The 26,310-nt window shown below is 29.3% G+C and overlaps 1 protein-coding gene across 2 annotated transcripts; it reads right to left on the bottom strand.

The window, feature by feature from the left end:
* Positions 1-1,032: 1,032 nt before the first annotated feature.
* LOC126687023 (protein LONGIFOLIA 1) lies at positions 1,033-5,696 on the bottom strand. 2 transcript variants are annotated; one of them, XM_050381366.2, is made up of 4 exons: positions 5,287-5,696; positions 3,767-5,212; positions 3,496-3,700; positions 1,033-1,766 (listed from the first exon to the last, which is right to left on the bottom strand). In XM_050381366.2, exons 1-4 carry the CDS (start codon positions 5,428-5,430, stop codon positions 1,171-1,173), a joined length of 2,391 nt encoding a protein of 796 aa, XP_050237323.1. In that variant the 5' UTR covers positions 5,431-5,696; the 3' UTR covers positions 1,033-1,170. The 2 variants fall into 2 exon arrangements, with proteins under 2 accessions (XP_050237323.1, XP_050237324.1); XM_050381367.2 differs by having other exon boundaries at positions 3,496-3,691; positions 5,287-5,694.
* Positions 5,697-26,310: the final 20,614 nt, after the last annotated feature.

Below are 26,310 nucleotides of genomic sequence, written 5' to 3'. Positions count from 1 at the left end.
TTAAACCTTGTTTCAATTCCACCAAGTTGTCAATTTTACCCACTTTTTAATTTTCTGTTTTCAATTGTATCCCAGTTTTTATATTTTTGTTAATTTTTTTATTTAAATGATGAAATCATTCAATTAACACTAATTTAAATTCTTAATAATTTAAATAAATTTTAAAAACATACAATTAATATATGCTAGACGTGGAGAATGTTTTTAAATTTTTTCTAAATAAAAAAGACGTTAATTTAATATTTTAGAGTACAAAAGACGTTAATTTAAAAAAATATTAATTTAATTTTAATATTTTTTAAATTTTCAATTATTAGGTATATATTAAAGTGGGTTTTTATTAATTTTTCTTTTAATAATTTAGGTTAATGATTGGGCATTTAATGCCCAATCATTAACCCAACCCATCCCTTAATCATCCTTAATCAGGTGATTAAGGGATTGTCATTGAATCCGCAAGTATGACTTGCGGATTCATAATGAATCCGCAAGTCATACTTGCGGATTCAATGACAAGGCACCATTTGGGAATTATATATTTAGGGGCAATTTTATGGGAAAAAACCCCACCGAGGTCTACGCCAATATTTTTTAACGGAAAACTACTCAATGTTTCAAATTGTAAAAATTTAAAAATTCATATCCGACATTGCTAAAATTACTATCTCTCGGTGTTTCGAATTGCAAAAATTTAAAAATCGGTGTACGGCATTGTTAAAATTAAAAATTAATATTAAAATTACAAAACACATTAAAGTTTGTAATTTTTAAAAACAATTGGCCTTAATCATTAGTAACATATTTTTAATTTAATAAATTCTTTCCTCGAATGACATGAATCTATGTAAATATTTTTCTAATCTTCTTTTGATGCCCTATTCTTCAGGCACTTTCCTTAGTAGTACAGCTTTTATTTTTTTCAACTTTTAATTGTAAACTTGATATGTGCCTTTTAGAACTCACGCATGCATTAAATAGAGGCATCTCCAATTGTGGGTTTGCGCACTTTTATATAAACTGCTAAATTGAACGTTAGATTTGCCTGGTTTTCAGGTAAACTGCACTTAGAATTAAACGTTACTCACATTTTTTGTTAATACCCAAAAAAATTAATTAAAAAACACTGGAAAATAACAAAAAGAAATAGACTAAACGCTTTTGCCTTAGCTTTCAGAAAACTAACTTCCTTCTAGGCAACGTTGCTTGATTGCATTTCCCATCGAACACGGCGAGATCTCGAATCGTTTCGCCGATTAAATCCTTAAAAATTAGCCTCTCGATGTCTAAAACTGCATCCGACATCTCAATTTGGCAGTCTCTCCATCCATTTAAAGCATCTCCCGCTAAGTCCTTTTTCAGCATACCACAAATCACCTCTAACAAGTCATCCGAAGATTCTCGTTCGCGAATTATTCGAAACTCCGACCAAATTTGCTGCAATGTAGTTCCTTCGCGGCTAGAATTTACGCAAATGCTAGCCTTCCAGGAGGAAAACCGCCTTTTCCGATTGAGAATTTCTTGAATCGTGTCGAAAATAAGCTTCCTCTGAAGTCTTGAGACTTTAGAAGAGTCTTTTCCTTTTAAATACTGTTGTTTCTCAAGTAACAAGAACACATCTGAATCCTCAGGCAAATAGTTGAACGCTTTAAGGATATCAGAAATGTAAATAAAATCACAATCCTCTGAATTTTCAACTGATTTAATCAACTGTATTGGAGACACAGCTGGGCTCCAGAGATCATCATCTTCAAATTCAGCTAACTGATCTGATGTTTCAACAATAAAATTAAAGAAAAAAAGTTAAAAAAAACTTATTAAAAATTGACAAAACGACACCGTTTTCACCCCCAATTTAAGCAGTGTCTATTTCAGTACGGACAATGACAGTAACAAAAGCTGACAAAACAAAAGAAAATAGCCATTAAAGAGAAAAGAAAACCCAAACCCAAATCCAGCTACCTCTACAAGAAACACTTTATTAACAGTGGGCCATTATTGAAAAAAAAGAAGCAAAAGAGTTTTAATAATTTATCATCTATTTACAGTCATGTTCAGGGAAAGCATATTCCTTTATAAGTAACAGTAGAAAAAGAAAAAAAAAGAGTACGATATGGTATTAGATTTTTTCTTAACAAAAGAGTTAAATTTTTTGCAGCTTTTTTTTTTCTTATTTAACCATTTTACAGTTCATAAGTGAGCTCACTCAAGTCTAATTCAATGGATACGCAGTCGTCATCGGAAATCCGATGATCATAATTAGTGATCACGATCCGACCCACGTGAATGTACTAACCAGCACACTCACACGCATACATATATGTAGGAGTACTTAATTGTTAATTTGGATGAGTGTTGACCTAAAGGAAATGGTCCCCTAGCTAGAGTTAGGGGTGTGCAAAAACCGACCGAAACCGAATAACCGAACCGAACCGACAAATTCGGTTCGGTTCGGTTTGAAAAAGTAGAATATTTTCGGTTGGTCGGTTCGGTTCGGTTTTTAAAGTAAAAAAATTTCAGTCACTTTTACACGTAAACCGAACCGAAAAACCGAACCGAACCGAAATAACCGACCGAACCGACAGGTTCGGTTCGGTTCGGTTTGAAAAATTAAATTTTTTCAGAATTTCGGTTCGGTTCGGTTTCTTAAAAAACCAAAAATTTCGGTTCGGTCGGTTCGGTTTAACCGAATGCACACCCCTAGCTAGAGTTAGCATATAAGTACTACTAGTTTAACTCACTAAAAGGCTATGTGTGTAAAACCAGTTGGGCTAATCGTGAGTTTTTCGGGATGGATTCAAAAAACTTGAATCGAGCTCAAATTGTTCGAATTGTATTTAGGCTGTCTCGGATATCGATTAAAGAGACTTCTAAAATTCATGAGTCTAAATAAGTCTAAACGAGTTTCTTATATGTTTAAAGAAATAATTTATCTTTTATTGCTTTATTATAATTCTAAATAATTTTTATAAAATATTGTAATTTTTCAATAATTGTTTTTATTTTTTTACTGAATCCGAGTTCAAGCAGGTCGGATGTCGTACGACTTAAAATTAAAAGATAAAATTTATTTGAGTTCAAGTTTGAGCTTATATGATGCATTCGGATCCAATTTCAGCATTATTCAGATTCAAATCGACTCGAATCGCTTATACGCCTAATAAAGGGTAAACAATTCGAACCCATTTTTGCCATTTAATTCAATAATTCCAATGAAGGACCAGAGTTTTGGTCCTATGTTTGATACTGAGATGGCAAGTTACTAATGGAACTTACTTAACTACACTTTAAAAGAAAGAGGACCACTTAAGTTATGCCAACTACAAGTAGGCCTAGATCTATTGACCTACTAAAACACAGGCCTAGCATGCCAGAATACGTCACCGTATAATGTAAATGCGAAATCTAGCATTCAAAGTTTTCAGATTCTGGAATGTGAATTTTGCAAAAAATAATTCAGACAGACACAGTCCACAGAGTGACAGGTTTTCCCCATACCTTTGAAATCAACGCTGCGTTTCATGACAGGCGAAGGCGAAGATTCCTCTTTGTAAAATGACGAGTCAAGAACTGACACTGGACTCGGTTGTAACTCGCTCGTCGTCGTCGTTGTCATTTCTGCTATGCTGTGCAGTAATTTATCACACCTCTCTAATAAATTTCTCCCTTCCTTGTAATCCTCCATTTTTGACCTCTGTAAAATCTGATTAAAATTAATAACAAGAATTAAACCATAATCAAACTAAAAATTAATACTGATTAAACTAACCTCTGTGTCAGTCTGAGAAGAGGAGCTGATACTATCGGAAAACGAAGACGATTCATCTTCACCGCCGACAACAGCTGTTTGTTTCCGGTTTCTCGGCGACCGATTACTGAACTGATCCGGTGTCGTTTTCCTTGAATTAACTCTCGGAGACTGAACTGGAGAGACTCTAGAATTATTAATATTGCTTCCTCTCCGCTGCGTTTCAACACTCAACGGTCCTCTTCGGCTTGGACTTTTCAAGCTACTACTCTCACTTCTCGTCGGCGAAATTGAATTCCTATTATCACATCTGTTTTGACTCCGTCCGTTATGTTCAACCTCCGGCCGGTCACGCCTCGGGCTCATTGCCGCCGGCATTGTGTTCGAATCGCGGCGTATTGGAGATGACCTGTAACTCGAAGGAGGAGGAGGAGAATTATAACCGTTGCTGAATCTTCCTTGCCGGTTAATCGGAGTAGAAGGAGATACCGATCTCGCCGGTTTCATTACCACAATCGGAGATTCTTCCTCGAAACTCCGACCGTCGTAAACGAAATTTCTGTTTTGATTCGATGGCTTTTTTGTATGCAACAGTCCTTTAAGCTGCAACGCCTCGAGAATGTGTTTAAGCGTTTCGAGATCCTTCGCCGGCTCGTCGATGCCTCTCATTTTAAGCCGCTTCTCAATCTCGCCGTAGATAGAAGCAGTCTGTTTGGGTTCCGGGAAAAAATCAGCTGTATCATAGAAACTTTTCTTCTGCCCTAAACTTTTAGTTGCTCCTCTTGCAGCTGGCTCAGCTCTTACATTTCTCACAGCATTACGATACTCCTTCGGATCCATTACTGCTCTGTTTTTAACCGTTTGATCTTTTACTGGTGTGAAATTACACTGTTGCTGCTGCGATTGCTTTAACTGGAAGTTAACCCCGTCGATGAACCGGTACTGATGGAGATCTCTGTTAGCTCTCGACTCTGAAGCGGATCGTCGGAGTTCAGGTTTTTTAGGTTGTTCTGGTTCGCCTTCCCATTCGGGTAGCTTCTCCAGTCCCATTAGTCTAGCGATTACGCTCGGTGATCTGTGTTGCTTGTTGTGATCATCATCTGTTTCTTCTGCTACTCCGTTCTTGTTTAGTGACGAGGATGATGATAAAATTGCTGCATTTGTACGGATCTCTTTGGGCTTCAGGTTTCCTTTAACGGCGTCGAATGTTGCTCTGCTGTCTAGAGAAAGCCTTGGAGCTTCTTTGCAGAATTTCCATGAGGATTTGTTGCCTTCTTTTAATTCGAAAACTTGCAGAGGTAGAGGTAATTTGGGTGAAGACTCCGGTAACGGTGAACGTGGCTCCGTCACCGGAGAGTTCAGCTGTTGCTGATGCTGATGTTTTAAGTTGTCCGGTGAAGGCAACGTTCTTGTTGGTTGATGATGCTCAACGACCACCTTCTCTAACTCTGAACTGGAATCAATAATCTGAAGAAAAAAAAACAGATTAGATAGCAGTAAGTAAAATAATAGATGAAAAATAAATATAAAGAAGTATTTACATTGGAAGGAGGGAGGCGTTTGGTGGAGTAGAAGCGTTTTCCGGTGAGAATCTGGCTGCGATCAAAGATCTGGAGGAATCCGGCCATGCAACCCATTTGTTTCTCGATTTGTTTCTCAAGATTCTGGTGTTGTTCTTGCACCATTTTAGCCGATTGTGTCTTAGTTCACAGTACTGGACTTACTTCTCTCCGTCTAAAAATAGTAAAGTGGTCTCTGGGAAGCTTAAGTATCGGTCTCCATGGATGTTTGTGTGACTGAGCTACATCAACGTCTCCCGCTTTGGTGGCGTTTAAAAGGGTTGGCGAAGTGAAAAAGAAGAAGGGCAGGGACGAGCAGAGTAGAGTAGACAAAATGTAGGATCTGTTTATGCCAAGTAGTGAGTTGGTTTTTAACTACTTGTTTGGGTTTATGCTTTTCAACTTAGAATATAATTAACTCACCATTTTTTATTTCTTTATTTTTTCATAATAAAAATAATAATTATCTACTCCTGTCCTAAAGTGAGATAGAGTACAATTTTAATTTTTAATATTTATTTTACATTTTTCTGATAAATAATAAACTCACTTATGAAAGCGAGACAAGCATTCTATGAACCGTGTCTCGGTTCGTTCAGACTTATTTGGTAGTCTGGATAAAATAAAATGATTGTTTGATAGTGTTACGTACTACCTTCTATAGCAATATAAAATGCTCACTTACTGATAGAAATCCAATCTCAACCAGTATAATGAAACCGAGTCGTACAAAATCTGACCTTTTGGGAGTCTTAGGACTCGCCTAACAGCGAAAGCCAAATGACATCGATACTCAAGTCCACGAAACTCGCCGAATTCAAAAATTAACAGACATTCGCAAAAATCTACTCTTGTCCTAAAGTTACATAAAGTACCGATTATAAATTTTTAATATTTAATTTACATTTTTTATATATTATAAGTTCACTTATGAAAGCGAGACTAGCGTTTTCTAAATTGTGTCTCGGTTCATTCAGACTTATTTAAGAGTCTGGACTAAAATAAAATGGTTGTCCGATAGTGTTAGATAATACCTTCTATAGCAACGTAGAAGATCTCACTTACGAATGAATAAGGCACCAAACATCATGCTACAAAATATGATCTCGAAATAAAATCAACTTAAGAAATTTGTCATTGTTAAAATTATTAGTTTGTCAAAATATTCTAATTATTGATTATCAAATTATACAACCAATAACATATATATGCATATCTAGACATAATTAACTGAAGAAATAATTGAAAAGTTAAAAGCAAACTAAAAATTCGATAAACATATATTAGAAAAAATTGATATATAACTCATTGATTGCTCGTGACAAGTAAAATATTATTTTAAACAGACATTTAATCCTAAATTTTTAGGAATCAACAAGTAGTTTGGGTTTTATTTTTATACATTTTCATGAACAAAACTTGAACTTGATTTATAATATAATTGATTTTATTATTTATCATTTTGAATGTTAATACAACTCTATTATATTTTCACAGTGACATTATGGTATATATGTGTTTGATTAATATGAAATTAATTAAGTAATCATTATAATTTAGTTTAGTTAACAATGTAAAATATAAATTGGAATTATGTTAATAATTGAATTAGACATACAGTCATAGCAATAACGTCATATCTATTACAATCAGTTTATGCATGTAAAGTAATAAATACTTTAAAATGTTAATTTATTGATTTTTTATTTGGAGTTGAAAAATCACCAACTGGATCCGATCTGCTAAATTTGCACAGACAAATAAACAGACGTCAGAAAGAACTTTCAATGGGAGTCACCGGATGAGAAGAGAAATATCGTGGAAAAAAAAAGAATCATCTAGGGTTTGTACATAAGGTCCTCTTTTATAGTTAGGGTTTATGTGTAAACCTTGCCTTACTGGATGCTTCTTCTTGTGGTCCCTGTTTTCTGTTATGCTTACATGGCAAGTTTTTCCGCATTTGGCGCGGTGTGTTAGGTGTGTCAGAGGCAGAGAACATTCTTTTTGTGCTTGTTAGAGGATCTTATGTGGTCGCAAATCAGATACATGTGAGTGTGGATCCTTCTAATACTTCGGAGCTCGTCCAAAGGGTCTCGTTTGACCGAGCTTTGGTGTTAGAGCTCGAAGCTCGATTTTGCTAGACCTTGTCCAGTCTTCGGACGAGATAACATTTTGTTTCCATGACTCGGTGACCCTCCGGTCACTGAATCAATCACTTGGTCATGATGGGTCCGACCTGTGAGGCCGAACATCCCAGGCGGGTGAGGTATGTTCACTGGCTCTAAGTTCGAACTTCAGGCGAGGTGCCGCTTCATTTATTGCTACTTGGTGCCTCTTATGGACACTACCTCGGTTAATTGCTTGACTTAGCGATACTTTTTTTAGCGAGGTTACTTCGCCTCTACTAAACGTTATTACTACGTTATTAGGAGTCATTTAAAATTACAAACAATGACAACATATTCAATAATCAAAATCACTTCTAAAACATCTAATAATCTTGTAAGTACTGATCATATGTATAGTCTTGAATCGAATAGGGGTCAAATTAGTAAAAACAATGCAAGACAATCGGTAAAAGCGGTTGGAAAGTTGGCGCCTTTTCGGGAAGGCGTCATCTTCTCATAAAGTTTTGGTCATGATGGTTTTGTCCGGGCCAGGTGGGTCTTCTTCTATTAGACCTGAAAGTAGAGAATAGTTCGAATTAGTTAGATTGTGGAGTCCGACAACACTCTGATGCTTAAGTTAACGACAGTCTATTTAAAAGACGATAGAATAGTGTATAACTCAGACCGAACAAGGTCCTTTTAAGATAAAATGCTTCGGTTACAAACCATATCTTATAAGATAAGGGCTCAGAGATAACTTCAAAAAAGAAAAGTCCAATTAAAAGACAACCAATGATGGTAGAATCGTACTACTACTCAAAAACCAATACCTTATGCAACTTATAAATACAATAAGATGAAGGTGTGATAACCTAATTTCACTCATATGCACATTATATCGTTTTCTAAATAGATCGTCGATGATTTAAATATCGAGTGTTGTCGGATTTTACGGTCCAACTCATTCTAACTATTTTGTGATTTCAGGTCTAATAAAAGAAGACTCAACTAGCCCAGACTAAACAATCAAAACTAAACCCAAAAAATGTAATTGTTGTTAGGATTAAAGTTATTTCTATTCTCTTTTTAAAAAAATCTTCTTCCTTCTCTCTAACCACAACTCAACCACCATAGTTTAGAGGAGGTGGTTTTTTGGCCTCTTGGCCGGAAAATCACCTCCTTCTTAACTTTTTTTTATTGTTGTATGTCTTCAATAATCACTTTATAGTCTGGTGCTTGTTGAAGAATTTGTCTTATTTAAGATTTTCTGAGTTTGCATGTAGATGATCTAATCCGATCAAGATTTTTAAAAAAAAATCAGCTTGCATATCAAGAAATTCTTGTTTTAATTATGATCCATGAACTAAAGGATATTGAAATTTTCTTTAATATTTTATCTTAATTGTTGTGTTTCATTTTGATGTTATTATAGTTCATGCTTTCTCTAATATTTAGAATCTTTTTGAAGATGGTGATTGAAAAATTTATGGTTCCAAAGGATCAAGCGCTTTATTAGTTAAATCGAACGAGATTCAAATTAAGACCCTCGTATAATGGAACTTTGTTCTTTGTTAGCCAAAAATGGCACTTTAGCTAGATTTTGGTTTAATTTTATTCTTTTTCGAATATCATTTACTAGTATATTTTTATTTGTTTCATTTTCACTTGCTAAGATTAGAGTTTCCATAGATCATATATTTATTTTTTGTTGTATGACTTTTAAAATGTACTCGAATCTTTTTCAATGAATAATACCCGCTAAAAAAAAGTAATTGTTTTTTTTATATATATAATAGTATGTTTGATATAGGTAAATATTTTTCATAGATCGACTGATTACTTAACTTTTTTTTTTTATAACATATACTCCCTCCGTCCCAATAGAGTTGTCCACTTTGAGAAATTTTTTTGTCCCAAAATACTTGTCCACTTTCAAAAAGTAACTAATTTTTACACTCAATTTTCCTATATCACCCCTATTTTAAATTCACTAATGGGTAAAGTGAAAGTGGACCCTATATTAAATAGGGGTATGACAAGAAAAGTAAGGAAAATTTTGCAAAACCTATGAACAATAATTGCTTTTCTTAAACTGTGTGATAAAAGCAAAGTGGACAACTCTATTGGGACGGAGGGAGTACTACATTTTATAAAAGAAAAGATTGACATTAAGAAAGAGTATTTTCCTTTGACCGTGGTCTCCATTTTACAGTTTTACTCCCGAACGAAAATGATGAAACTTTAGTTAATTTTATTGGAATTGGAAGTTTGGTTGATTTCATGAAATGGCGGTTGGATAGTGGAATTAGAGCGGGAGCTGAAATAAGATTGTGAAAAAAACCTGCAGCTGAGCTCCGTGCCCGATTCTCTCTACGTGTCATATACCCAATTCCTTGATCTTTACGAGTTTGAACTACGACCGTACCAGGACCAGTTTATTCCAAAACTACCCTCCGGTTTGATCTTCCCAACCTTCATTTTACTTTCTTTTTTATTTTTTTTAAATCGTATATTTTCTCCAATCCACAATATTTATCGCATAGCCATTTTATATAAATTAAAAAAATAATAAAAATATTTTAATTAATATTCTATATTAATTGTTACTTAATGTTTGACTAATTTTATTAGTCCTATTAAATTATTTATTTTAGGAATAAATTTTTAAAATAGTAATAAATAATTTCTTAAAATTCTAATATGACAAATATTATAGATAAAAAATAATTATCAAACAAAAAATATTTTTTCAAATTGTTTCTTTTTAAAAATTTATTATACTTTTAGCAAAGATTTCAAATACTATTTTTTCAATGTAATTCTTTTTATAATTGAAACTAATAATAAAAATTACTACTCCCTTTATCCCACAAAAATAGGCCAAGTTGGATTTACGCGGGAATTAAGAAATATGAGTTAGATTAGTTATTTTTAATAAATTTTCTATTATACTTATAATTTAATTATCGAAATATTTTTAATACTTTTAATTATACATTTTGAAAACAGTAATTGTTTGTTGAAATTATAAATTTAAAAACTTAAATTTGTTTCTAATATTTGCATTAAGTGAAGTGATATTTGATATGATTAGAAGAATATGATATAAGCGGTTGTAATTAATGAAGAATAAAGTTGACATTCCAACTCAATTAATCAAACTAAAATAAAAACTTGACCTATATTTTAGGACACCCTTTGGCCTATATTTGTGGACGGAGGAGTACTAAATATTACACTGTCGATTATTTTGAATGTATTTTATTAATTTATTTTATTTTATTGTATAATTATTTTTGATAATTTTTTAGTGTATAAAATTACTTCAATATCGTTGTATTTTAGAGCAAAAAATTCTCAACTTTCAATATGTATCGTAATTTATTTATTTTACACTTATTAAATGATTATGGACATAAATTAATTATAAAAATATTTTTAGTGTAACGCCATTGAATGTGAATTTTCATGCACCGTAAGGATAATATCGAAGTGCTCAACATCAATCTACTAAGTCATGGATTTAATTTCTCTCGTAGTCTCATAACCGCCCTCCTTCCCAGTTATATATTAAAGTACAAGAATATGGTATTTTGCCATACTCATGTACTATCTTTAAACATAAAACACGTACCATGAATATTATTATAGTCAAACGTCTCACTTGTATAAAGAAATAAATTATTTAAGGTTAGAGGGTGTCAAATTATTTCAATATATTTTAACTAAAAGATAATTAAATTATGACTATGTATTAATAACAATCTTATGCATACAAAATTAACCAAACGACGTGTAATCTGCAGCGACATTTTATACTAAAATATAATAAATAAAATAAAATGGAATATCGTAATTGAATATGCGAGTTTGCGGCAATTTTTTTTAATTGTTTATACTTTAACCGTTGCCTTTAGTAAAATCTACTAAATAACTTTAGGTTAATTGGTTTTAATTTAAATACATTTATTTTTTCAACCATAAGAATGACAAAAAGAAAATACCGAGAGAAATTGATTTCTTGCAATTTGCCATAACTAAAGATGGTTGAGTTGGGTCAGCATTTAGATTTTGTTCTGCGTATATCTTTGAATATTGCTAAAGCATGAACTTTTGAATTACTCCCTAGAAAAAGACAGATTATATTACAGGGTGTTTCATGGCTCCCTAGAAAAAGACAGATTATTAGAACGGTAGTTTAAAGAACAATTATTGATTATTCTAAGAAAAACAATTATTGATTGACTAGTTAGTGGTGTAAACAAACCTAGCTGTTTTCCAGCAGTTTGGTGTTCGACTTGATAAGAGTCTAGTTCGTGTTTGTTCATATTCTAAATGAACAGAGTTTGAACTTGATTCTACGTTCGTTAATTTAAACGAGTTGAATATGAACTTTACGACATTCGACTCACTTACATTCACGAACAACTTGATTAGCAGCTCGTGAACGAGATCAAACAACAATTCGTGCAAACAAAGTCGTTAAGAAATTCGATTAAGTGTCATATTTAAATTAATTTATATAAATATATCTTAAATAATTCTAAAATAACATAAGTTAATTTAGTAGAACTACATGGTTTTGATATAATCTAATCAAACGGGCTCGTGAACGGGCTTGCAAACAAACCCATTTAGTACTCAGTGAGCTAGTTCGTGAGTATGGTCGTTTAGCGGCTAAATGAATGAATAAGAGTTCAACATGAACACTATAAAATCTAGAGAAAAATTGAGAAATACCTAACTTATACAACAATAATTAGACAATTACGGGACTATCTTTCAAAATTGAAAATTATCATGTCCATCTTTTATTTTTCAAAATTAACTTTTCAAAATTAGCAAAATACGATATTATTTAACAAGGTAAGTTTCACTTGATAATCAAATCTTCTCCTACAATCTCTATAAAAATCAAATTTTAAGATTACAATTAAAATCTTTCAAAAAGCTGAAGAATCCAGATTTTGCTGTCAAAGAAGAAATTGTGTCGACGCACAAATCACCACTAGTTGAACAGATTTGTCTCCGTTTTTTGGAAGTCATCGTTACCGCTGCCGCTGAGAGAAACACTATTAATGCTGAAGAAAAAAAACCAGTGCAGCCATGAGTGAAATACAGAGCAGCCATTATTGGAGATCCTGATTTAATTTTATGTTGTCTGTATGGCTGCCAATGATTTTAGATCTGAAGATGAATGAAACGATAGTGTTTTGGCTAATGATTCTAATTTTCAAAGGCTCCATAATTGTCATGTACATCTTAAAAAGCATTCTTCCATAGAAAAATGAGTTACTGAGGTGTTTGAAGAAAGCATTGTCGGTAGTGGTCTGATTTTGATATTGCACTCTTGGTGTTTGAAGAAATGCCTATGAGAATTTGTATTGTTTCTGATGTTGGTCAACCAATGGTTAATATTGAGTAAACTGTTGGTTAACTTGTTGGTAAACTTGAATTGTGTATTGTGAATATATCGTTAGTAAATTGTTGTTAAACTTGAATTGTGTATTTAAAACAAATTGTACCTTTTAAAAAATTGTTAATTTTACTTTTAATCGCTAATAAATATATAGTCTATTAACTAGTTATTTAATGGTCGACCTAACGATGACCAATTATATACTGAATTAGTAGATTGTTAATAAACTTGAATTTTGTATTTTAAACATACCTTTTAAATAAATTATTAATTTTATTTTTTACTCCATTAATGAACTGTGAGTAAAACACTAATAAAATTATAGTCTATTAATTAGTTATCTAATGGTCAACCAATCAATGACCAACTATAAGCTGAATTAAACTAGTTCATTAGTGTTTTAAAAGTTAACCAAAAACTGATCAAATGTTATACATACTAACAAAACGATTTATTTATTGGTTTACCAATATAATACCAATTGTACAATTAATAGTATATAAAATATTTAATTTAATAAAATATAATACAATAAAAAAAACAAAATTCATCAACACTTTATTATACCAAACAATAACCAACCATGTGCTAAAAAATTGTGAATTAATTAATTAACACACAATTTAACTAATTGAAGTTCTCATTCTATCTATGATAAAGACGTATAGCTAATAAATTCATAATACATTACAATCTGAATTTAACACTATATTGCAAACTATGGTATAATGGTTAACTAGCAACAAAATAAATTCAGCATCAGTTTATAACGATTGTATTAATGATATATTCAAAATAAAATTTATTACAAGTTAACCAAAAGTTTACCCAATGTTAACCATTAATTAAAGTTCTCATTTTATGCTAAAAACATATAGCTAACAAAATCAAAATATATTACAATCTGAAATCATACACTGTATTGCAATTATGGTATAATGATTAACTAGTAACAAAAAAAAATCAGCAACAGTTTACTAACCATTTTATTAATGATATACTTAAAATAAAATTTATTACAAGTTAACCAACGGTTTATCTAATATTAACCATTGGTTAACCAATATCTAATATATTGCAAACATAAATAGATATTCTCATAAACATTTCTTCAAACAGCAAAAGTGCAGGCTGTGCAACACGAAAAAATCGAACCACCACCACATCACCAGCGTCGTTCACAAAAGAAAAATAGAAAATGACCGCAACACCAAAAAATGTATTACAAATTAACTAGCAGTTAACCTAATGTTAACCATTAGTTAACCAACACTTAAAACATTACACATATATAACGTCTTATTCTCATAAGCATTTTTTTCATCTTGATTCAGTAAAAACTTTGCTGGTAATACACAAAGCACCTGCCCAAAAAATAATTATCTACATTAAATAAACACTAAATTTAACCTTGAAATCAGGACATGCTGTTGCACACTAAGACAAAGTTTAAGTTAAAGTTCAAAACTCAAGAACCCAACAAAACTCAAGACCACCATCAGAAAAAATTTAAATCGTTTTTTTCAAAAATTAAAATTATTGGTTAACCATTAGTAAATCATTGGTTAACCAAAATCTCCCTTCGCATTGATTTCCAAGTACCAGGTCTTTCTCTTCCACTCGCAGCTACTTTTCCACCACTGCTGGAAATTCATTAGCTCCGGCGAAGCAACAGCCTACACAAAGCAAACAAATCAAACAATAAACATGCCATAATTTTCAACTAACTTGAAAATTAATATTCCAATACTTTAAAAGTCATGACACACACTATAGACTAGAGATGAAATGCATCAGATCTAGCATAATACAAATCAAAAACAGCAAACTACAAACCATAAGAACGGAGCTACAGAAAATCAAACAATAAGTAGGCAATAATATTAAAAATTAAAGATAAACTAAAAGAAAAATGATCGAACCTGAGCAATAAACAGAGAGAAGCCCCTGGATTATTGATGCAGGAAGACAAAGTGAAGGTCCGGCGAAGCAACAAAGTGTCGATTTCTTCATTTTTTGCAGGGGGATTTTAGGAGGCTGACCTAGTTGAAACCATTCTGAATTCAAATTATGAAAAACTACTGAAATGGGAAGTTTGAAAGAAATGGAAACTGGAGTTTGAATGGAGAAAAGGAAGGTGAAAATCTCGCAAGAATCACGACATACAATCTCTCAGATTTTGGAACCGTATTTTTCTCATTTTGAAAGTATAAAAATTGAATTTAGAAAGGTTAAAAATCGAATAATAAGAGATGAAATGACAAATCTCAAGTTTCAAACTTAGGGTGGTAATTATCTAATTAATTTGGGCTAATCCCGTAATCCCTCTAAAAAAAGTCTAAAATCTAAACGAACTAAATATGAATATCTTGTTTAGAGCTCGAACAAATATGAACCAAACATGAGCACCTTATTTGCATAACAAGCTGAATATGAACACTTCAAAACTCAACTTGACTCATTTCATTTTACACCTCTTTAACTTCACATTTAAAAATAGACTTTCGGTTCTCTACTTTTTCTCATGAAAATAATTATTTTTAATACATTTATTGTTTGATTGGTAAAATAATATGGAAACAAAAATGAGAATTAATCTAGTTACTATTATATAATTAAACAAAATATAATTGCATAATAAATTTTAAAATACAATATTTTTTTAAAAAGTAAGAATATTAACTTATCCATTAAAAAGATTAATATTAATTTGTAATAATGGTACACATTTTATATTTTTTACATTTTATATTATTGTTTGTTAAACATATATAATTAAAAAAATTGAGTTGATCACCATTAAAATGGAAGGTACACTCCTATAAAAGAAACGAGTTAATCTTAATCTTATTTTATATTTTATGATAAATTAAATTTCACCCAAATAAATTTTATCTCAAGTGACATACGAGTCGATGATATCTTTATATATAGCACTTTTCATTTCCACAACAACAAACTGATGGTTTAATATTTATGTCCATCGATTTAACTATTGAAATTATATTTCATCAAAAAAAAATATATTAGTATCAAATTAGACCTTATATTTAAAAACCTACCCTCTTTTATGATTTAATCTGCTCAATAATTTGCCGATTCTTACGACTATTTCTAATCTAAAACAGCTGAATTAGAAATTCGGTTTGTGTGGAAGAACCGAACCGGGATGACATCCGGTTCGGTTTTATAAACACTCTATAAATCATCATTGGATTTGAAGGTGCAACTTGCTTTGGGTCGGACAAGCTTCAAGCTACCTAGTTAGCACCCAATGGAGGAAGTTCAATAAATCCTTTGCCTGATAAACTAAAATCTATGCAACAAAATTTACCGTAACCGGTAAGCTTTTCAACTCCAAAAACCCAAAACTCGAATCCCAAGTTGTTTATGGTTTCATCAAATGTTGATTCTGTTTCAAGCAAACCAAGAGATGATCTACCATTTACATCTTTGTCTAATCTACCTGTCCTATTGTTGAACACATTTTGCATGTTTCAGAAATTATAAGGTGAACATTAGTAATTAGCATCAAATTTAAGATAATTTTAATAATTATAAACTTTACTATGTGATTATAAACTTTAAATTATACTTATAGTATCTTCTTTTGATATAAAATTAAATCAATTAGTATAATTTTAAGTTTCATTATTATTACAAGTAAGAATTTCTGGGAATTAAGGACAAATGCTGATACCATGCTGATATGATAGTCGAAATGTTGAAAAATAGGTGTCAGGCTACTCCATGTGAATTGTGGTTTAGGACAAATTAACCAATGAGATTTATGGGATGCTCCATGTGACCCTATATATCTAAACATACATGCCTATAACTTCTTTTTACCTTTATAAATAAATTTCTTTATCATCATAATTATTAGGAGAAAGATATGTTTATTTCATTATCAAAAAAAATTAATTAAATTTCTTAGTTTTTATTTATTAAAATTGAGTTTTTATATTTCTAATTTTTTTAGACATTAAGTTCTTCCATCACGGTAATAAAATATAGTATACACTTTACATGCCGTTAATACTTTTTAGATAATTCTTTTTTTTTTTTAAAGTTGGATCCATATAATTTTATTTCTGTAAAAAGTAAGTCATTTAATCAGCATTTGTTCAATCTGATTTAATATGTAACACTGTATAATGAAAAAAATTAATTTATGAGTTATATAAAAATTCAATTTATACAAATTACAGTGAAGAATTTTAATTGAAAAATATGTGATAATATAAAAAGTTAAATATGCATTTTGCATTAGTTATTATTTATATACTATATCGTAACACTAACATCTCTTTCATATCATATGTCTTGTCTATGACTATGACCCAATGATTATTCTATAACATACAGAAATTGAATTCCAGATTTCTTATCTGTTCTTTTTAACTTTATATATCACTCTTCCTTTTAATTTTACCCACATGCATTTCAGATCTGTGTACCCTTTCTTTAATCTTTACCTTTATATTATTTATTCACTTTTATCATCATGTCTTCAGAAGTTTAATTCCACAGATTCATAGTTAATTTCATGTTATCAGACTAAAGAATAATGGATTTTAATAATATATTTATGGGCTTTCTACATAAACACTTGAATTAGTCCAAGAATTTGTATTTATACGCTGTCACATATAAACTAGCAGATCCAAAAGCTAATTGACGGAGTTAAATCCTTTGACCTAACATCTACTAATGAAGAAAGCTATTTCTTACGCCTTCTCGACATACTCTTGAATTCAGATCTCCAATTTGTTGTATCCTGTGTATTTTTATTTGGAACATAAAATCTCTTCTAAGTACAGAAATGGAACCGAGCAATGACAACAAGAAAGTGACGAGCCTACACAACAAGCAACAATGAAAGAAGGGAGCAGAGAGTTGGAGACGACGTAGATGTCTAAAGTGATAGGTGTTATTTTTGTCCAAGGAATTATTGTAGAGCGTTGAGTATGATCTTTTTTTCTTTGTTTCCTCTGCAATTAAAGTGTGATTTTTTTTAAACTTAATTGTTGTCTTGATTTTGTTGGCTTCAACAATAAAAAGAGCATCAAATTAAAAATGTGGGGCTGCTGATTATCACCATGAACTAATTTGTTTTGGATATGCATATAACATGTTTGATAAAATGTCCAAGAGATAATTTTAACTTATTTTGATATTATAAATATATCTATGCCTTATTATATATTTGTATGTTATTTTTTTTATTTGGAATTTATATGATTGATTTGTTGAAAATTTATTATTGATTTATGTATACAATGAACATAGAATCATTTATCAATCATAATAACCTTACTTTTGTATAAATTGATAGATTTTATGAGCATAAAATAAAACAAAATAAAATATGAAAAAAGAAGGTGAATGACATTACATTTCATCCTCGATTAATTTTGTGGAGCGAGTATCAGCTCCTCTGCTACTGCTTTCTTATTACTGGTTTTGATATTTTTTTTATTGTATTATCTCGCAATTGCTTAGTATGTTATACAGACCCGATTTGAGTAGTTTTTTAGTAGCTTTTGAGTAACTCACTGGTAGCTTTTAACGTTTATTGTAATGAATAAATAATTACATGTATCGAAATCAATCAACACAGTTAGAATTTTATTCGCCTTTCTTGAAATTTTTAATTTTTTTTTTGAGAGAAGAATTTTGGCAACTCAAAAAAGACAGACAATTATTGATAAAAATTGAAGAGCAACTAAAGAGCAACCGAAAAATAACAGAAAAGCAACCAAAAATTAAATCTACAATCAATAATCCACTTGATCAACTAGAACCATAATTTATTTGTATTATAAGAACCATGTTTATTTTTAAGTAATGCACTATGTTTTTATTATATGTATTTGCTAATTTACCTTTTTGCAATTTTGGAGAAGACTCACTTTTTAAATCATGGATTTAAAAATATAACTTATAAGCTATGAGAAAATACATATGAATTAAATTTTTAATTTTTATTAATATATTTTGTATCTGTTTGTTAGAATAAACTTTCAATATTGTATTCTTTTTTAGTTAAAGGTGTAGCTTAAAAAATAATTTTTTAATTGAAATGACACAAATATGAATGATAGTTTAATATTTTTTCTACCTTTGCCTTCACGTGTACGTTATATTCTTCTATCCTTCGACACATAAAATTATTTAAAAAGGAAAATGTATAATGATTTAAGTGTAGAAAATTTCTTACCGAGATTTAAATTTCGTAAGCATTAATATCTCTACGCAAAAATTTTAATATGTATATCAGTTTTTGTTGCTCAATAGTTGCTCTTTGATTGCTTGTTAGTTTCTTTTGGATTGTTCATTAGTTGTTATTCAATTGCTCGAATTTTTTATTTATGAATTCTTTTAAAAAGTATGAGATTTCGATACTATGTCATATTCTTCGCTCATTAGAAGAAAAAAAACTAATTGATTAAAAACCATTTTTGATTTCTCTATAATTTTTATTTTGAAAATACTCATATCTCATCCATTTATTAACTTTCCAATTGATTTTTCAAAAAATTAAATTGCATCATTAAATAAAATGTTATAAGATAGATTGAAATGTAACACATTTTAATTGAAAATTATTGATATTTGATGATACATCATATTTTCGTAATTGTAAAACTATATTTATTAAATAATTTTTGAATTAAATTTTTGATAGCCCTTTTCATTAGCTTTTTTATGATTAAAAAAATGTCCAAATATCGTTTGGTCAAATTTTACAATTGTGAAATTTTGTTGTAAGGAGAATTCAATTTTTTAATTCAAAGAGACCTTCCATACATAGCTATGAATACATTGCTTATCATACTCCCAAAATACATATGTTCATGCTCAAAATATAAAAAAATTTACATCACTATCATCTTTAAATATGATTAGAAAGAATATATTATATGTTTTGTTCTTTTTAATGTGTTTATTGGCGGTATTGTTACATGACTGCAATGTATCATAATTTTTCATACCGTCACTCCTCGGTTCACCTTTCTCAAAACTGTTAAGCATATATAACCTTCACAAAATGTAATCTTTCTTTAGCATTTTATCAAACAAAAGCTGTGCATTTTCTATACAACTTTTCCAGTGTGCAATTTCTATACAAGCTCATCCACATCAAAATTCATGGACAATGCACATTATATCATGAATCATCATATCTAGTTTCACATTGTTCAGTTAACCACAAGTCTTAATCACATGAGGAAAGGTATAATTATCAAGAAAAGTTCCTCAACCCAACATCTTAAAGTAAAACAATGAAGCAAAATCAAAATAACTCATTTTATTAAACCATCCAATTCCAGTGCATGGAAGTATGATAAACATACATACCCAAAATCTTAGCTCCAAAAAGACCATTGTTTATGACACCATTAATAAATTGGGCATGCATTTGCTTAACATGGTGGAGATTGAAGGAATCAACGAGGCAATATAAAAAATATGTAAATCCTAACTTAGAAAAATTAATTCAAAATCTGAAACTTTTACTCCTTTTAAGTAGAGATTGAAGCCGAACTATAATTCAACGAGTAAAAATGTAAATTCTTTATTGATTTTTTAAAATAATTAGAGAAATAAGAAGAAATAGTTGATAAAGAAAAGAAACAGAGAAGAGAAATGAAAAAGAGGACAATGTCAAATTGACAGCGTGTGACAACATGGACAGGGGAGTAAGATTGCAAAGGAAAATTAAAAAAAAGCGTACGCTTGTAAACCAAAGTTTTGAGAGAGTATGTTTGCAAAGATTTTTAAAAAAAGAGTATATCATGTCATTTCCTCTATATTTATTTTAATAAGCATTTAATTAAAAAGTAAATCATCTTTATTGCTGATGATATAAACAAAATAGAACACATCAATCAAAATATTAGATAAATATAAGTAGAGATTAATAACATTTGGCATAAACTAATGAATTTTGTGTGACATAAATTTTAATTTTATTATATGTCACTTGATCCGACACTCTAAAAACTGACAAAATTTATCATAGTTTTACATTGAGAACCATTTATTGTTGCACTTGGAACAAATATTGGAGATATTAATAAATAGTCTCACATTGCATAAGTAAAAGTAAAATATTAAACTTTTAAATAAATAAATTCATATTTTAATTAATAAAAATTAAATTCAATTACACTTCATCTAAATTAATTAATTTTGCTAAAAATAAACAAATTTTAATTTAATTATAAGATAAATGTACAATTTGGACACTCATATGTGGTTTGTTTTGAATTTTAATTTTAATTTTTAAAAGTTGTACTCGATGGTATTAAAAATGACAAAATAAACTCTCCTTTATCATACTTTTATTTTACCGTTACTTATGCCTGCATGGACAATATGTGACATACAAGTGACATTAATTAAGAGTCCAACTTATATATTTCTCAACAATAAAGTCCAAATAATACCAAATTATTTACGTCTTAATTAAATAAAAGATCACGTGTATGTCATTTATCGTCCGTGTTAGTAAAAATAACGACTAAATAATTTTTTTTTAGAAAGGATCCATCTTTTAATAATATTATAAATACCACTTTAGAACAAAAAAGATTATTAATGTCAATTAAAAATCAAACTTAACATGAAATTCAAATTAGTAATTTTAGCCTTGATTATAATTTAAACCAACATTATCAAGGCCTGTAGAGTTTCTAATTATTCACTTACAAATTAAGTATATAATTCTGATTAAAAGTGCCCATATTCTGGTTAAATGAATGTGGTGAGATAGCACAGTTTCCAACTTTAGCTCCCATGTTATTTCCTTCCTCACTGCACAAAATATTCCTTCATTTTCTATTCACTTAATTTGGATTTCACTTTCACATAATTCCTTTTCTTCTCCAAATTGTGCTAATATATTATGCTCCACTTTTGTGGTCCGTACCCCAAATATATGGGTTCACATATTTTATATATAATTTGCTGCTGCTACTAATTAATTAGCTAGGTCAGTCCATTATTTTTTTATTTTATTTTTCAGGTCCGTATAAATTTAAGTATATAGTTTATACACACAGTTAAAGTCCAAGCAGATAAAATGATATTCAAACTTATAGCCAAGGGAAATGTGCCCACTCAAGCTAGATATATTTGTTTTTATGTATCATATGCTACCCCATTAGCCATTAAATAATATTAAATTATAGTATATAGTTTATGGAATAGCTCTATTTATGCTAAAGTTGATGATGTAAATGAATTGATTGGGCTAAAATGGATATTGGAATGCCCAATCAATCATGAACTCAAGAGATGGGATTCTGATTCCTACCTGGGGTTTAGCAGATGGACCATTTCTAACACTTACTGCTAATTCTATCCCTACTTCACATGGGCCATTTTTTTCAATTATGCTTGGATGGATTAATTCCCATTTCCCCCCTGAATTTTTTCATTGTTTATATTCAGTCTTTATTATCTTCCTCCATCAGATTTAGTTCACTCCATTATTTGTATCAAAACATTTATTTCCATCACCTACCCCTATAGATCCGAGTGTAAAAAAACTATTAATTTTATAAATAAATAATAAACAAAAGATCACCCCCTGAACTTGTGGCACTGTATCATTTAATTTAATTTATACTTTTTTAAACAACTAACCTCAAAACTCTTCATTTTTTAGATCAGATTACCCGATAATTTATATTTTTATTGCAAAAAGTAGATTTAGAATAATTTTATCGCAACAATAAATAAATTCTCTAAATTATTTTTTCGCATCTCTCACCTCCGATTTGTATTTTACGCGTTTCAAAAATATAATTATGGGGTAATTTGACCAAAAAATAAGAATTTTGGAGTTAGTTGTTCAAAAAAATATAAATTGAGTTTAATGATCCCGTGTTATAAATTCAGAGGGCGCGTTGACCTTTTGTTCAATAAATAATATATTTTATATTATTTTGTGTCGATGAACTAAAATTGACATATTTCTTATAAATATGTGCATTCCTATGATGAATACTAAAAAATGAAAAAATAAATAAAGAGATGTTGAAAATAATATTTAAAATTTAAAAATATTTAACAGAAGAAAGAAAAAGGGTCTAAAGAATACAAGACATGTAGATCAAAAGAATTGGCATATAGTGTGGAAAAAATTCATACATTGGCTTTACCTCTTTATAAGTTGGAATCTAATTATGGACTGTCTAGCCAGTTCTCATGTCAGCTTAGAGAAGGATTAATAATGGAATATGTGTCATGTACAAAAACATTACTCTTTCATTATTTAATTTTTATTTTATCTAAAAGCACAAATTTCACTATCATGCACATGATATGTGTATCATTGCTTATTCATAAAAAGCAGAAAAACAAAATTAAAAAAGTTAAAGGATTAAGGCCCTGCACATGACTTCAAATCTATATATAATACTATGTATAAAATTAATTTCCATTCTTAATTCTAAATAAATATCCTAATTAAAGATTATAATTAGTTTATAGATTAATGGAAACATCATAACTACAAGTGATACTTATGTTTTTGTTAAATTCAATTTTAATTATTTCAGTTAGATAGTCCTACATAAGTTATTGATTTTTTTTTTGTAATTTAGTTATTTGTATTGTTTATATTATATTCAATTTTTATTGTACTAATTGGATAAATGGTTGAGGATAATGTAAATATATATTAGGATATAATGTAATATTCTCAGTTGACATCATTTCTTGACTATTTTTTATTAAATAGACCGTTATTTATAAATATAATTAATTGTACTTTTTAATATTATATATAACAATTTTAATTTAGGTGTAACGAACTAGAAAATTTAACTTTTTGATCTTTAAAAATCTAATTAGAATTGTAAACTTTATAATGTTAACCCAATTTCAAATATTTGCAGCAATTTTAATCAGTTTGCTTCAATCAATTTATACGTGGTCTTCTTGCTATCAAAAAACCACGTTAGTATAGCAAGACTTGATAAGGGATAAAAAAATATAAAATTTTCGACCTATTGTAATTTCAATCTAAATTTCAAAAAATTGATAATTTTATCAAAAATTTGGTGTAGCAATTTCATGTGAACGTCATTTTTTTTACAGAGGTCAAGTAAAATTGTCACACGCTATTAAAGACAAATTAGTTAAAATGGCTGCTAACATTTAAAATTGACCAAAATTGTAAAGTTTAAAGCTTTTGTTATAATTAAAAATAATTGAAAAGGTTTGGATTTTATGATAGACCTTTCATTTATCAGTTGGGACAAAATTAGAAAAAATATATAGTAAGGAAGTCAAATTATTAATTTTTAAATTTTGTAGAGGGAAAATCACTATTTTTTAAAAGAATTAGGGTCCTCCAATAGCAAATACTAATTTTAGGAGGCCTTTTTACTGTTAATCCCTAATCCTAGGATTAATTATGCATGTATTAAAATTATTGAAGCTATATTAATTTGCAGAGATTAATAAATGTATATAGGATCACATTCTATGTTCTTCTAGCGTAGATTAGGATAATTTCTCGAATTATATTCTCAACATAGCTTCATTCTTTTCATAAAACCCTAACCTATAGTTGATGTTCATGAAGATTTACCTTTAATCGATATTAATTCTGATTAGACTTTATAGGTTAGGGTTTATTTATTGGGCCTCCAACAATTTCATTAATATCATCAACTAATCATTCTCTTTAGACCCATATAGTATAGAGCCTATATGGCTGTATTAACTGAGAATATTATAGACTATAATTAAATGCACCTTCTATTAATATTTTTCATAAAACAATCCACTTTAAATTATACTTTTATCCATTATTATTTTAACATTTGGATGATAATATAATTATAACAAAAATTATTATTAATGTGCTGCTCAGCGCTCTATACATATATCATAGTTTATATTTTCGTCTTTCATTTTTAAAAATCAAACGATATAGTTTTTCACTTTTGTTTCCGCCAATATTTTAGTCTCTCCATTCCTTTTTGTGTTAGTCAAACAAGTTAAAAATTTTAAATTTTAATTCATTTCTTAAATTTATTTTTTGATACAAATATAAATAAAAATCATAAATTTATAAAATTCAATAATTTAATTAATTAATTTTATTTATTTATTTATTTATTACTTTTTAGTTTTTAAAATTTTAATTTTTGAAACTCTTTTTTTTATTTCATTTCGTTTTGAAACAAAAGATATTTAAACTAATTTTTTTTTCAAAAGTTAAATTATTAATAAGTTTTTAAAATTAAATTGATTCCGTTGACTCACTAAATCTCATAATAATATGATTTTTACTTTGATCAATAAAAAAAATACAATTTTAAGGACTAGATTGATTTCTCTTTCTAATTTAGCCTTTTGACTCGGTTGGCTAACATCAAAAATGAACAGAAGGACTAAATTGTTGACGACATAAAAGTAAATGGTCGTATTGTTTGATTTTCAAACATAAAAGATGAAAATATGATATTTACTAAACGTTATTCTTAATTATTATATATACTCTTATTAATTACGGTAGAATGTATTAGTACGAAAGGCATTAAAAATAGTATAACTATATTAAATAAAGAAAAGTGTAATAATTTCTTTTTATTTAGATAAACTATTTTTTAATATTTGTATAAATTGAAGAGATAGTTAATAAAAGTTATGTGTTAGATAAAAATTGATTTTAATAGTTGTTTATTTTGGATAAATTTTTAGGATTAAACTATTTTAAAATTCCTTAACTTTATATTGTTTATGGATTTTTATTTGGTCATATTTGATTTTTTCACTTTTTATCTTTTATTTATTTGGTCCCTAAACTTCCGTGTGATCTTATTTGATTCTTAAACTTTAATTTTTTTCCCGCTTTTTTAGGTTCTCAAACGGAGGAAAATTTAAAAACTATAAATTAAAAATGTAAAATCCAAGAGCAAAATAAAATCAAATAAAAGTTTAGGAAATAAATAAATTAAAAATATAAATTTTAAAGATTAAACAAGACAAAAAAAAATGTAGAAAACAAATAAATAAAAAACGTAAAATAAAGGGATTTTAAAATGGGTTAATCCATTTTTTAATAAGCAAAAAAGACATAAGGAAGACATAGATGGAAGAGAAAGAGATGGTTATAGATAAGGGGTTTGTGATAGGTTAATGCTCAAATAAATGCATGTGGGTTTGTGTGTTTTTGTTTTAACTTTTGATGCAGTAATTATAATTATAATTAGCTTAGGGAAGCGTAGCCACACTGCCCAAAAGTAGATCCATGCATGCTCTCTTCACATGGCCTCTTCCTCAACTAAACAAACACTTCCTTTTCACTTGACTCTTCTTTTTTTACCAAACTTCAAAAAATTTACTTATCTTAACTACTTTTTTAAATAAATTTTAGTATACTACTGCATAGTAATTAGCAATCGATAAGGTTAATCATCATAGAGCAGCATGGCTGACGCAATGTTAGGT

The sequence above is a fragment of the Mercurialis annua genome, linkage group LG6 (genome assembly GCF_937616625.2).
Source record: "Mercurialis annua linkage group LG6, ddMerAnnu1.2, whole genome shotgun sequence".
Classification (NCBI taxonomy): Eukaryota; Viridiplantae; Streptophyta; class Magnoliopsida; order Malpighiales; family Euphorbiaceae; genus Mercurialis; species Mercurialis annua.
This window is presented reverse-complemented; position numbering and strand designations above follow the sequence as displayed.

Excerpts from the sequence above, each read along its gene's own strand:
- LOC126687023 (XM_050381366.2), bottom strand. The coding sequence starts at position 5,430 with ATGGTGCAAGAACAACACCAGAATCTTGAGAAACAAATCGAGAAACAA. Across the intron at positions 5,213-5,286 it reads AACGCCTCCCTCCTTCCAAT|ATTATTGATTCCAGTTCAGA; the intron begins GTAAATACTTCT and ends TTTTTTCTTCAG. Across the intron at positions 3,701-3,766 it reads CTTCTCAGACTGACACAGAG|ATTTTACAGAGGTCAAAAAT; the intron begins GTTAGTTTAATC and ends AATTTTAATCAG.